Genomic DNA, 13372 nt, shown 5'->3' with positions numbered 1-13372 from the left:
GCAGCAAGATGCTGCTGGCCCCTTCCAGAAGCTGCCTGCTGGCCACTGGGGGCATCCCAGGTGTGGGAGGGGGGACCAAGCCGTGCTTCTGTCAGCACAGGCAGCCCGTGTTGTGCAGGAAAGAGCTCATCCCACCTCATCCTGGGGTGTCCCCGATTCGGGGCAGGGAACAGAGCTGGCTCTTTTGGGGCTCCCATCGTTGGCAGCAGGCCAGAGGGGAGCGCAGCCGGGGTGGCTGAAGGCTGGGTGATGCTGGGGGGTGCCGGAGGGGTTCAGGGTTGGGTGATGCTGGGTGATCTCTGAGTGGGGTGATGTCGAAGGGTGACGGGGGGGCTCGGAGCTGGGTGATGCCGGGTGATCTCCGGGCTGGGTGATACTGGGGGGTGCCAGGGGAGCTCGGGGTGCTGGCGGGACCGTGCTGCCGATGCAGGAGGGGGCTGCAAGGACGGACGGCGGGGCCGGAGAGGGCGAGAGGCGGGGATGCTCAGACAGCCGGGAGGGGCCGGGGCGGGCGGCGGAGCGCTCTCACCATGACATCAGCGCGGCGCGGCCCCGGGGGAGCGGGTGGGGGGCGGGAGCCGGCGCGGTAGCGGTGCGGGGCGCGGAGCGGCGCCGGAACGGGAACGTTCGGCTCGACCGGGGCGGCGGGGCATGATCCCCGAGCCCAAGTATGACCGATTTCGCGACGAGCCGCTGAGGGCCGCGGCCCGGCCGCGCCATCCTCCGGCCGCCCCTATGCCGGCCCCGGCGCCAGCGCATCCCGGTGCGGCCCCGGCGTTGGCACAGCCGTGCCCCGCGGCGGGCGAGGAGCCGGAGGCCGGTACCACGTTCTGCATGCTGCTGCCTCGGATGCCTCAATGGAAGTTTCCCGGTCCCGGAGGTTTTCTCAGCCGTAGCCCTTCGGGCTCCAGCAAAGAGCTCTCCTCTCCGGCCAAAACGGGAGGAGCCGTGGAGCCCGGAGGGGCCACGTCCAGCCTGGCCGCCGTGCTGGGAGCCTGCGAGCCGGGCTGCTCGGCTCCGTGCTCGCTGCAGGTGATGAGCCGGCTGCGCGGCGGGGCCGGGGCCGCCAGGAAAGCGGCGAGGGTGGAGGGAGCCCGACCGGCCGGGGATGAGTGGAACCGCAAGGGCAGCTTTATCAACAAGCCGGCCCAGGGTTGGCTGCATCCCGACGAGCGGGTGCTGGGTCCCGGCGTCTCCTACATCGTCAGGGTAAGTAAGTGCTGCCGGCCCCGCTCGTCTCTGCTTGGCACGGGAAGCCCCAGGCACGCGGGGCTCAGAGCAGCTGGAAGCTCCCTCTGCTCACTCCTCCCTGTGATACAGTCCCAGACTCCTGAAGGACTGGGCATGATTCCTCTGTCCTGGGATGGGCATCGTGGGGAGCCCCTGTAGCCGAGCAGTGTTTTGCTCTCATGGCCTGGACGCTACATGGTGGGAGCCCATTGCCCAGCATCACCTGGGACTCCATCCTCAGTACAAGGGCAGCAGAAATGGTCAGTGGGCCCAGAGGCCACTGGCCTTGCTCTGGACCAACCCAGCCCTGCTTGGGGCTGGAGCCTCAGTTTTCCCCATCCACACGCTCATCTCTGTGGATATGGGATGCTGGCAGCCATCCACTGCTACACAAAACCCACAAGAAGAGGGGAGAAGCTCTGGAGCTGGTGCCAAAAGGGGCCCTTGTCACCGACACCTGGCTCCTGTCCATCACCTGCATGGGCTGCTGATAATCCTTGAGGTTTCTCTGACCTCCCCTCCCATCTTGCAGTACATGGGATGCATCGAGGTGCTGCGCTCCATGAGATCCCTCGACTTCAACACACGGACACAGGTCACCAGGTAGGACATGCAGAGATGGGGGGTCAGGGCTGAGGCTGGGAGGACCCTCTGCCCTGTAGGGGCCACCCCACATGCTGAGACAGAGGCAGCAATGCAAGCACTGGATCAATGGGTGGAAAGAGGAGAAGGGAAGTGGCCCCAGTGGGGATGACGTACCACCAGCCCTGTGACACTGGGGGAGGCTGGGGGACGTTGTGTCTGCTCAGAGATGATACTCCCAGACCTATGGGAAGGGGAAGCAGCCAAGAAATGGCTGGGATCTGCAGTGGTAATGCTGTGGGACTTGGGGCTTTGCAGAGAAGCCATCAACAGACTGTACGAAGCAGTGCCGGGTGTGAAGGGCATCTGGAAGAAGAAGGTGAGTTTCCACCTGAGCCCATCCCTCTCTGCTTTCTTAGGGTCGGGGTTATGGGCAGAGTGCTATGGCTGATCCTAGTGCAGAGCCTGGGGTGTTGGGCACTCTGTGTCTTCTCCACCCCATAAAGGCTCTCTGGAAGGGCAACGTCACCCCTATGTCCCCCACCAGGCTCCCAGCAAAGCCCTTTTCTCCATCCTGGGGAAGAGCAACCTCCGCTTTGCAGGCATGAGCATCGCTGTCAACATCTCCATTGATGGCCTGAACCTCATGATCCCTACCACACGCCAGGTGAGAGCCAGGCATCCCAGCCCTCTGCCTCCAACCTCAGCTCTGAGCCAGGTGTTGGTGGCCTCCCCCTGTAACCCCACTGTGGTCGTGTGCCCTGCAGATCATCGCCAACCACCACATGCAGTCCATCTCCTTTGCCTCCGGTGGGGACATGGTGAGGCTCTCATGTCCCGGCCCCACAGTCGAGGAGCGGGGACATGGGGCTGCCCACCCCATGGTGGGGCCAGGCTGAGCCAAAATTCAGGGACAGCCCGGTCCTTGGGGCTGGGGCAGTCAGGGCTGAGTCTGGTACTGGCAGCCTCAGCCCCGCTCTCCGCACAGCAGCAGGACATGAGCCCCAAACACCCTCTGTGTCCCCAGGACACCACGGACTACGTCGCCTACGTCGCCAAGGACCCCATCAACCAGAGAGGTGATGCTGATCCCTAGGGCGCGGAGAAGGGATGAGCTGGGCTGGAGGGGGCACCTCTCGGTGGGGAGTGAGGGGCAGCTGGGGGCTTTTTGAGGGGCTGCTGTGAGCCTGAGGGAAGGTTAAAGCCGTCTGTCCATTCGCCTGTCTGTTTGCAGCCTGCCACATCCTGGAGTGCTGCGATGGGCTGGCGCAGAGCGTCATCAACACGGTGGGACAGGCCTTTGAGCTGCGCTTCAAGCAGTACCTGCACAGCCCACCCAAGGCAGTTGTACCTCCAGACAGGTAGGACTGGAGCCCTTCCATTCCTTCCCGTGCCACCCGTGCCTTGTCCTTGCTGGGATCGGGGCTGGGCAGTGTGTTCCCAGCTGCCCCTGCTTGCGTTCTGCACAAGGGTGCTGGGGATGGAGGAGTCAGCGTGGGGGGAGGATGATGAGGCGGCCGAGCATGATTACTACAACAGCATCCCTGGCAAGGAGCCACCCCTGGGGGGGCTGATCGACTCCCGCCTGCAGCACAGTGCATTCCCTGGCCGCATCCGTGTTCAGCCTTCTTACCAGGTGAGCCCTGGAGCCACTGCTAGCCTCACAGTGAAGGCTCAGGGTCAGTCCCCCCAGTAACCTTGCTGCCTCCTGTTCCCAGGGTGGGTTAGCGCTCAGGCGAGAGCTGTCGAACCAACCAGGACAGCCCTGGGACTCAGAGAACCAGGGTGGGTACCACTGAGGGAAATATTGATGCTGGTGGCATTGGGGTCCCTGGAAGGGCTGCGGAGGGGATCCTGCTCCCAGCTTATGCAGGTGGTGATGCCCAATCCCTGCAGGCCAGTCCTGTGATGGGTACCTGCAGGCAGACGGGCACCCCCTGGTGCCACGGGACTACGAGGAGCACATGTATGTGAACACACAGAGCCTGGAATCGGATGCCACTCATGCAGTGCCAGAGGAGAGCCCCAAAAAGGACCTTTTTGACATGAGTAAGGTGATGGGCTGGGGTTGTGGGGTATGCTGTGCTCTGGTCTGCCCAGCTCCATGCTCCAGAGCAGTGATGTTCCCCATCTGGTCCCTCTAGGGCCTTTCGAAGATGCCCTGAAGCTCCACAAGTGCGTTGCTGGGAGCACCGTCAGTCCACCCATCGAGGACCAGTGGCCGAGTCCCCCCACGAGGAAGGCTCCCATTGCCCCCACGGAGGAGCAGTTGAGACGGGAGCCGTGGTACCACGGGAAGATGAGCCGACGGGATGCCGAGAAGCTCCTGCAGATGGATGGGGACTTCTTGGTGAGGGACAGTATCACCAACCCAGGGCAGTACGTTCTGACGGGCATGCATAGTGGGCAGCCCAAGCACCTGCTGCTGGTGGATCCCGAGGGAGTGGTAAGGGCAGGGTGAGGGGCTGGGGGGCCTGGATAGCTGCCGGGAGCTTCAGGGATGCTATGCCCACACCCCAGGTGAGGACCAAGGATGTGCTCTTTGAGAGCATCAGTCACCTCATCAGCCACCACCGGCAGAACGAGCAGCCCATCGTGGCCGCCGAGAGTGAGCTGCACCTCCGCCAGGTTGTCCAGAGGAAGCAGTGATGCCAGGGGGTACGTGAGCCCCCACCCCGCTCCCCTGGCACCGATCTTGCCCCAGCCTTAGGCAAAGCCAGGGCTCCTCTGCACTCCCCTCCTCTGTTAGTGCCTGTCTTTGGAGACAGTCAAAGGCCCTCAGGGTCAGCATCCCTGTCCCGAACCCCAGCAGGGCCACCTGGTCCCCATCCCTAAGGGGCTGCGCTGTCCCTCTGTTGTCCTCCCACCCACACTGCCTTCTCTCCATTGTCCACGTGGGACCCTTTGCCCAGAAGGACACACAGATGTTTATTCCATGTGCATTGGCAAAATGCTGCCTGGGATGAGGGATATCTGGAGACAACGTAGGAATATGCTGGGGTTGAAGCATCCTGTGCTGCCGACGGGGCTGCCCTGTGCCCTCTGCCCTGGACATTGCTGTTCCCATACCCAGTGCTGCTGCTGCATCCCAGCACAAGAGACATGGAGCCAAGGGGAGGGGGCAGTGGCAGGAGCATCATCCCAGGGCTCATGGGGTGGGATAGGTCGAGCAGTGTACATGTGCACACGTGTGCGTGCATGTGCAGGTATGTGAGGGGCTGCTGGGATTCCAGCCCCCACCCACTGAGCTGTGCCTCTCAGCCAGCACTACTGCTCAGGACCCAATTCTTGCCTCAGCCCCTGCTCTCTACAAGGACATTGGGGGCCCTCCCATCTATGGGGACTGCATCTCTGCTGGGGCTTTGCCTGGCAGGGCTGGGCACAAGCATCTCTCAGAGCTGGTGCTGCTGGGTTTTCCCATTGGTTCCAGATTTCCAGCTGTCTTCTCTCCATGAGCTCACATTGCCCCTGGAGCCCCGCGTGGCCCTGAAGAGGGGGCCAGAATGGAGTCTCCATGGGGATGGCACAGGGCAGCAGTGAGCCTGCAAGGCTGGGGCTGGCAGGGGGAAAGGTATCCCCAGCCCTGAGCCCCTACCTGGCTGGAGCATTGGAAGGTTTTTATGACATTCACCATCCCGTCTCTCGTCGCTCGGCACGGGTTCATTGTTTCGATTACATTTCTAATTAAACCTGGAAATGAGTAAGTTCCTTGCTGTTCATGCTGCCCCAGGCACGGTGCTTGCAGGGCAGAGGGCTGGAGGCTGCCAGCTTCTGTGCTCAGCAGCGCCAGCACGGAGCAAGGGATGAAGATGGGGACACAGAGGGTGCCAGGTCAACTTCTGCATCACCATCAGCTCCTGGCTGGTCCCATGTTTGTGGCTGCACCCTGCAATCATGCATCTCCTGCAGGCACACATCACCCCTGAGCTCCAGCATCTCCTCCTGGGGCCAGGCTGGCTGGATGCTGTCAAGGTGTCTGCTGCAGCCTTGTCTCACGCTACGGCCAGGCTGGCATCAGAGCAGAGCTGTCGTTCATCACCTGCTAATGACCACTGACAAGTGGCTGGGAGCGGGAGCTGAGCCCGTGCCTCACTGTAGCTCCTGGCTGTGCTGCGTGGCCAGGTGATAAAAAGGCATTTGCTGGAATTGCTATAGGCAGGAAAATCCCTGCCTGAGCCCAGAAGCTGCCAGATCCTGAGCACGTAAGGCTGTCAGAGCTAGCAGCAGGGCCAGGCTGCCAGGGGGTCTGTTCCCCATGGCAGTGAGTGCTCAGCCCCAGCGGGCTCTGGTGCAAAGCATGGGCTGCCTATGGTGCAGTAGCAGCGAGCTCCAGGCAGGCTTTGAGATCACTTCCAGCACTGACACCTGGGGGGTCCCCATTAGGCACCTTTTGCTTGCTGTGCCAATGCTGGGCCTGGAGGAATAGGATCATTGGTGTGGTCCCTCTGGGAAGGGTCAGCACTCCGTAGGGCAAGGCTTGTGTGGATGACTCAATGAATATCATCATTGCCAAATAAAGCCCAGTAATGAATGTGTAATTTTCCATTGATAGTCAAATACCTACAGGGATGTAGCTCTTCTATCTCAGCTGCTATTTTTTGTCATGTAGTAATGTGTCTGCAAAGATAATTGCACCATTCCCTCAATAGCAGAGGCAGGAAAAGGCAGAGAGAGCCCCTGCTTTCTTCGCTGTTGGAGAACCAGCCTGTGCCTCACACCAGCTGCTGCCTGAGATGCTGCGAGCCTGGTGGGGCTGGCACGTCATGTTTGAGGGGGTTTAAGCTCTTTGCTTCTCGTGTCCATGCTGATTGCTGCACCAGAAGCAGAGCACCCCCCTCCTCCCCCCTCACCCCAAGCCTTCCCAGCCCCAGCATGCAGTCAGGGCTTTGTGGTGTGGGGAGATGAGCTGAGAGCTGCGCAGCTCTTGAAAACAGAAAACAATTAAATCTGAGCCCTTTACCGAGTTAACTACGGACATGAATAATGCAATCAGAGCGTCAGTTCCCCAGGAGTGCTCGGATCCGAAATTGAATTTCTGCCGGGCGGTGGGGAAGGAAGGTTCGCTGCCGTGCGCTTCTGCTCCGGTGTGAGGGAAGAGGGGGGGAAGGTGGGTTCTGCTTCCCATCCTCCAGCAGGTGGTAGCACGCTGCCGGCTCCGCATCCCCAGCTCTGCCATGTCCCAACCCTGCGGCCGTCCCCAGCTCCTCCGTGGCCCCAGCCAAAGCTGCCGCGTTGCGCCCATGCATTGCCAGATGCTGCGCCCTCCAGCCTGGCACTAAAACCGACCCTTATTCATCTCTATGTCACCTGTATCACGCTGCCTGGGAAAGGCACGGAGCCCTGAGAGCTGTTATCCCAACCCCACGATGATGCAGGGGGAAGACAGGAAGGGCAAAGCGTCTCTTCCAGCTCTGCAGCGCTGTGTGACGGTCTGCAGCCCGTTTTGGAAACACTGGAAACCTCTTTTTCTCCCAACCCTGCAAGCATTCGTTCCCTGCCCGTCTCTATCTGTGGTCTGGCACCTCCCTCTGCATGCAGTGTCTGTGGCAACGCAGCGCTGGGGGTGAGAGCTGGTCCTGAGCCCAGCAGAGCTGGCTGGCAGTGAGGGCAGCCCGGGCACTGCTTGCATCCCCGATGCGTGACCCTGCACCGAGATCCCAGCTGCTTTCCCTTTGCTGCAAACCGGGAGATCCGTGAGCTCTCTGTGGTTTTGCCCATCGCTGCAGCCCCGCTTTTACCCCAGCACGGCAGAACTGCTCCCCTTTTTTCTTTTTTTTTTTTTGCTGCAGGGACTGCTGGTCCCAAGCGGAGCATGCAGGCAGGGCTGGCCCCGCTCCAGCTTTCTTTGTTATCTCCGGGGAACTCAACCATTTCTGTGCCTTGTTTACCTCCCGTTGCACATGGGTGGAGGAAAGGTAAACAGCAGCCTTTTGTTCACCAGCTCTTTTTCCTTGAGCTTCTTCCTCTTCTCCCTGTCTCCCTCCACTTTCTCGCCCCCCATGCCCCCCAACCCCGGGTGGAACCAGCACTGCAGTGCTGAGCCCCAAGAACATCCACAGTGCTGCCATTCCCCCTCCCCAATGCTGCCTCAGCCCAGACCCCTCCCTTGGAGGACCCTTCATGCTCCATTTGCTGGGCCCAGTTGCTTCTCCCAGATCTGTCCCTGCAGTGGGCAATGGACTGCTGTTCTGAGCAACCAATTCCCAGGTGAAAACCTGCAGTTTGTCAGAGCTCCCCACCGGGCAAGAGTGAAAATCAAAGCGTCTGCCCTGCCAGGGAGCACTCACATGGCAGAGGGGCACATCGGGGAAGCCAGGCCGTGTAGAGAAAGTGCAGGGCAAAAAGCTTTCTGAGAGGGAACTGTTGCCCTCCCAGATCCTGAGCACCTTCTCCCTCACTACGTTTACCAGAGCTGCATGCTGGCCCTTGGTCTGTCCTTCTCTTTTATCAGCTCACAGTGTGGATGCAGAGGGAGCTGAGAACTCCCACCCTTTTCATGGTGCTTGGCTGCCACGATCCTCATGCAGTGAGCTCACCAAGCCAGGCTTTCACTTCTGATGATTATACCCAGCCCTGTGCTGCTGCTGTGGGCTGTTTACAGGGGAGAATGGAGCCCTCCTTCCTCCTAGCAGCATCCCTGAGGCAGAAGAAACCACTGCTGGCCCCAACCGTGCCCCGTCCTGCTTGGAGTAGCTCTGTCCCCAAGGCTGTCAGCCGATGTGGCACCTGTCTGGAGCTCATCCTCCTGCTCTGAAGATCTCCTGCCCTCCCCCTACGGGCTGCAGCGATGCTCGCTGGGTTCTGCTGATGATTTTGCCCTTGTTGTCCCCAGCACCACCTGGGCCATATCCTACCCAGGCGTTAGAGAAACGTGTGACAAGTGGCATTGCCTTCCTCCACTCCTTCCAGCCACGATATTAAACCACTTAATGCACTCAGCGAGTCCTTGAGCTCTGAGCCGCCTTGGAGTGCTGTTGGCTTTGTTCAAAGCTTTGATGAGCTCGAGAGCTCGGAGGGGGGGAAAGCACCGGGCTGACAGCGGGCTCCACTCCGTGCTCTTGCGGTTCTCCGGGAGGGAGGGAACCGGGGGCACCACGGGGCTGCCGTGTCCGGTCCCACTCCACTCACGGTCCCACTTATGGCTACACGGCAGAGTGTCCCGGGACCGGGGGGCATCACGTCCCGGGTCATAAGGGGCAGAGTTAGGTTCCGACCCGATTCGTCCCGGTGCTCAAGGCTTCCCCGCGGCTCCCGGCAGCATCACTCGGGGTGCCCGGTGCGGTGCTGGAAATGTAGGGGCGCAGCGCTCGGAGGATTACGGCGGCGGCGCGGCGGGGAGCGGCGGGGCCGTATAAAAGCGCGTCCGCTCCCGCCCGGGTCTGCGGCGGCGGCTCCGGTCCAGGTGCGGCAGCGGCTCCAGCAGCGGAAACGGCAGCTGCCCGGTGGGCGGCCCGGCCCGGCTCGGCACAGCTCTCCGTGCGTCACGGCCGCCCCGTCCCATCGCTTCCAGCTCTCGGGTCCGGTAGCTCCGCCGTGCGCCGCGGGGTCCCGGGGCGGCGGGTTCCGGTGACCGTCGGTGCAGGCTGTTCCTTCCCGATCCCCGTCTCGAGGCTGGCGTGTTTCGGTCGCGACGTCCCGCGGCTCGGTCCCATCCTTCCCCGTCCGTTATCCCCGGCGCCGGAGGGTCCCGGTGCCCCGCAGCTCGGTCGAGTCCTTCCTCCCCTCCCCTTGGTGTCGTTCTCCCTCGGCGCGCCCCTTCCCTTCCGCATCCCCGTTCCCGTCACCCGCGATGCTTGCGGCTCCCGGTTCCCGGTGACAGCGTTTCCGATCGTTATCTCTTCCAGCCCTGCACCTGGCAGCAACATGTGGCTCCTGGAGCGGCTGCGCGGCATGGCGGAGAGCAGCAGCGCACGGGGCTCGGGGCCGGACGATTCCCCGCGGGGCTCCCGCTATAGCAACGTCCTCACCCCAGATAAGATCCCCGACTTCTTCATCCCGCCCAAGCTGAGCGCTGCACCCGCTGAACCCGAGGGTACCGAAACCACCGCGCCTCCCGTCCTGGGTCCGTCTGTCTCGGAGCAGGACCTGACGGACCGCAAGACCCCACGCAGCCCCCGGCCTCCCAGCCGACCCCGTGCGAAGGCATCCGGCCGTCACATCATCCAGATCGAGAGCGCCGAGGACTGGACAGCCGAAGGCGGCTTCGGCACCAACGTGGACCCGCAGGCGCAGACAGCCATGTCTCTGCCCTATGTCCCCAAAGCGCAGACCTCCTACGGTTTCGCCACGCTGGTGGAGAGTCCCCACACCCGACGTAAGGAATCGCTCTTCCATAGCGAACACAGCAGCCTCTGCCCCTCGCCGGCCACCTCGCCCAGTGGCCAGCGCAGGGCAAAGCTCAACGGTGAGAGCAGAGCTCAGGCTCCTTCCGACCTGGGGGCGGCCCTCATGCACCCCGGGCGCTATTTCAGCGGCGGTGAAAGCGACACGTGCTCTTCAGCCGAGTCCTCACCCTTCGGCTCACCCCTCCTCTCCCGCTCCGTCTCTCTGCTGAAGATCTTCAGCCAGGAGAGCCAATCCAAGGTCATCAAGCTGAAGCACTCGGTGGCTCGCAACAGCTCGCTTTCAACCGATGACAGCTCAGCCGACACCAGTCCCAGCGCCCAGCGTCGCTCCAGGAGCGCTCCGGCCGGGGGACAACCGACAGCGGGCGCGGAGCTGCCGCAGGGTCGGCCCCGTGAGCACAGCCTGCGGCTCAGCCGGGGCGGCCGCCTCCGTCTGACTGCTGATTATGACCCTTCCAACGCCCGGCTTCGCGTTCAGCTCATCTGCGCTGAGGATCTCTACGACGCTCTGGTCGATGTGCGTGGCATCCACTGCTGCGTTTCTCTGTGCCTCAACCCGGGGAAGCTACAGAAGCAGCGCAGCACCATCATCAAGAACAGCCGCAACCCTGTCTTCAATGAGGACTTCTTCTTCGATGGGCTGGGCCCCAGCCACGTCAGGAAGCTGTCCCTCAAGCTGAAGGTGGTCAACAAAGGCAGCAGCCTGAAGCGGGACACGCTGCTGGGGGAGAAGGAGCTCCCGCTCAGCGCCCTGCTGTAGGCTCAGCAGCCCTGCAGGGAGCGTGCCCGTGGGGCTGGGGCACGGGAGGGCTTGGGCCAGCCCTGACGCCTCTGAACTAGGGCTTGGAAGGGCCCCCAGAGGAGGGCCAGGGCTGTGGCAGAGCTCAGGGATGCAGGGCCGGGTCCCCGGGAGCGGAGCTGCCAGATGCAGCCCTCCTGTTCCAGCCTCTCCCTTCTGTTCCAGCTCCCTGGCCGGGGCTGCGGCTCCTGGAGCACAGCAGGAGCCACCTGCCCTGTCCCTTTCAGATGGATGGATGTCACCTGCTGGGCTCTTCCCTTTCTGGTTTCCCGTGGCCTCCAGCTGGCCAGCACGAAGGTTGGAAGTGGGTAGAGCTCTGCAGCATGCTTATTGCCACCTCTCTCCAAGCCTTAGCTCCTGGAGTCAGATGATGGCATCGACCTTGGCTTTCATTTAAAAGTCAAGCTTTGTAGTCTTGGAAACTGCAGAGAAAATGCTGCAGAGGTGACCCAGGAACCTGGTCGGGGTCCCTGGGAGGTGGCCTCGTGGCTGACTCACCTCTGTGGTCTTTCTGAGTCCCTTCCTGGAACCACATAGAGTGTGCAGTCAGCTCTACCCTCCTGTCCTGGTCCCCCAGATACTGACCCCTCTCCCCCATGAATAACAGCTGCAGGAACTTCAGAGGCATTTGGATTTATCCAAACCCAGATGGATGCTGATAGGGGCTGGCACTGCTGCTGGGGGGGGGGGGCGGGGGGGGGGGCCCATGGCCATGGGGGTGAGCATGCATGCTGGGGTAACATCCCAGCAGACCCCAAGCAACAGGAGCAGCACCTGCTGCCTTCCCAAGTGCTCGTGGCTGTGTGCCTGCATGGCACTGGGGATGGGTGGCACCAGAGCAGGTGGCAAGCTGGGATCTGGGTTGCCCCCCCTAATTCTGCCCTCTCTGAGCACTCACAGGTGAGGAGCTTGAAAGCTTCTGCACCCCCCCCCCCCCGGGGTGGGGCGCCCCCCTTCCCCCGCCCCTGGGGGGGGTGGGCTTGCACCTCCCCCCCCCCCCCCCCCCCCCTCCCACCCACCCACAGGGAGATGCATGGCCCTGGGGTCACAAAGCCCCCACACCTGGTGGGACCCAGTCCCCAAACAGGGCTGTGTTGGCACGTTGAATCCCAGCACTGCCCAGAGACACCAGAATGGGGGAAATCCAGGCTGGGGTATCTGCAGGTGGCTGAAACAGCCGCTTTGTTGTTGTTTGGTGTGGTGTTACCTGCATGTTTTTGTGAAAAGGAGCAGAAATAGCACTGCTCCTCTCTGCTCCCTTCCAACACGTGTGGACACACGCACATGTGTCCCTCTGTGTCAACCTCTGTTGGTGGCGGTTGATGTTCCTTCCTTGTCCTTTGCAGCAGATGGCAGATTTCAGTGTTGGCTATTTATATCCGAGGCTGATCTTTCCCAGCGTGTTTTACTTCTGTCTGTAAATATGTTTCAGGTATACGAGGCATGGTTCTGGTGCTGTTTGCATGTCGGGGAGGGGGGTGGGGGGGGTGGGTTGGGATGATCGTGGCTGTTTGTTGAGCTTGTGGTTGAAAACAAACCGTGCAGGACGTGAGGAACAGACACATCCCTTTGCCACAGGGGATTTCCCACCTGCTGCTCCCCATTGCTCTCCCCAGGAACAACCAAGGGCTGCCCATCCCTGTTCTTCCTCCATCCCCTGACATGGAGGTTTTGGGGGGGTGGGGGTTCAGCACCAAGCAGAGCTTGGGGACACCCAGCTGGTGGCCAGGAGATGGAGGAGGACCAGTGCAAAGGTTTCAGTGCTCACGAAGGGCTGGGGATGCCACAGCCCCTCCACGGTAGGGCTGTGCTGTGTTGTCTTTGTGTTTCGGGGGTGGGTTGGGAGGCTGAGAGCAGAGCTGGGGGGCTCTTTGGCTGCTCTTTGGCTCCGTGGGGGGAATTGAGGGCTAGGAGTTTATGCCATCACCTCCCTCACCTGTCCCAGGTCTGCTGAGCTCTGGGATTTGCTGCTGTGATGGATGGGAGGGTGGATGCGGAGTCCTGGAGGGATCCTTCCTCCCTGTAGCCCTTTTCTAACGTTCCTGCTTTATGATAGTTCTGTGGCTGGATTTAACAACGCGTTTTCGTTTTGGAGTTAATATATACATATATATATTCATTAATGGAATGTTTGTTTACAGATGACTTCCCCTTTTTAGTGCAATAAAGTCTTTCTAAAACAGATGCAAATGGTACCCAGCTCCTGATGCTCCCTTGCTTTCTATTATCCCACGTGCTGCTGACCCCCTGTGATGGCAAGCAGTGGGGACAGCCTTTCCCCCCCCATTCCCCCCCAGCTGGTCCAGGCCAGCAGCTTATTCTGCTTTCTTCTTTTCTTTCCCCTGCTTTCCATCTCTCAACCCACTTCTAACAAGCAGCTGCTGAAGCAAAGAGGGAGGTTTGCCTGCAGCCTAAA

The 13372-nt window shown here is 61.4% G+C and overlaps 2 protein-coding genes across 4 annotated transcripts; both read left to right on the top strand.

Moving 5' to 3' along the window:
• The first annotated feature begins 651 nt into the window (after positions 1-651).
• SHC2 (SHC adaptor protein 2) lies at positions 652-5516 on the top strand. 3 transcript variants are annotated; one of them, XM_042893257.1, is made up of 13 exons: positions 652-1209; positions 1763-1833; positions 2131-2191; positions 2360-2479; positions 2580-2633; positions 2840-2891; positions 3047-3173; positions 3283-3448; positions 3531-3597; positions 3709-3861; positions 3957-4258; positions 4333-4470; positions 5243-5516. In XM_042893257.1, exons 1-12 carry the CDS (start codon positions 652-654, stop codon positions 4459-4461), a joined length of 1860 nt encoding a protein of 619 aa, XP_042749191.1. In that variant the 3' UTR covers positions 4462-4470; positions 5243-5516. The 3 variants fall into 3 exon arrangements, with proteins under 3 accessions (XP_042749191.1, XP_042749189.1, XP_042749192.1); XM_042893255.1 differs by having other exon boundaries at positions 4333-5516; XM_042893258.1 differs by lacking the exons at positions 4333-4470; positions 5243-5516 and having other exon boundaries at positions 3709-3866; positions 3957-4075.
• Positions 5517-9304: 3788 nt separating this feature from the next.
• Positions 9305-11615, top strand: C2CD4C (C2 calcium dependent domain containing 4C). Its single transcript, XM_042893266.1, has 2 exons — positions 9305-9329; positions 9657-11615. The coding sequence occupies exon 2, from the start codon at positions 9676-9678 to the stop codon at positions 10915-10917; it is 1242 nt and encodes a 413-aa protein (XP_042749200.1). The 5' UTR covers positions 9305-9329; positions 9657-9675; the 3' UTR covers positions 10918-11615.
• The last annotated feature ends 1757 nt before the right edge of the window (positions 11616-13372 follow it).

Source organism: Lagopus leucura, unplaced genomic scaffold, assembly GCF_019238085.1.
Source record: "Lagopus leucura isolate 7727_CA_CO unplaced genomic scaffold, USGS_WTPT01 145-16_obj-0_obj, whole genome shotgun sequence".
Classification (NCBI taxonomy): Eukaryota; Metazoa; Chordata; class Aves; order Galliformes; family Phasianidae; genus Lagopus; species Lagopus leucura.
Note: the sequence above shows the minus strand (reverse complement) of the source record. Positions and strands in the feature narration are given on the sequence as shown.

Excerpts from the sequence above, each read along its gene's own strand:
- SHC2 (XM_042893257.1), top strand. The coding sequence starts at position 652 with ATGATCCCCGAGCCCAAGTATGACCGATTTCGCGACGAGCCGCTGAGG. Across the intron at positions 2,192-2,359 it reads AGGGCATCTGGAAGAAGAAG|GCTCCCAGCAAAGCCCTTTT; the intron begins GTGAGTTTCCAC and ends GTCCCCCACCAG. Across the intron at positions 3,862-3,956 it reads AAAGGACCTTTTTGACATGA|GGCCTTTCGAAGATGCCCTG; the intron begins GTAAGGTGATGG and ends TGGTCCCTCTAG.
- C2CD4C (XM_042893266.1), top strand. The coding sequence starts at position 9,676 with ATGTGGCTCCTGGAGCGGCTGCGCGGCATGGCGGAGAGCAGCAGCGCA.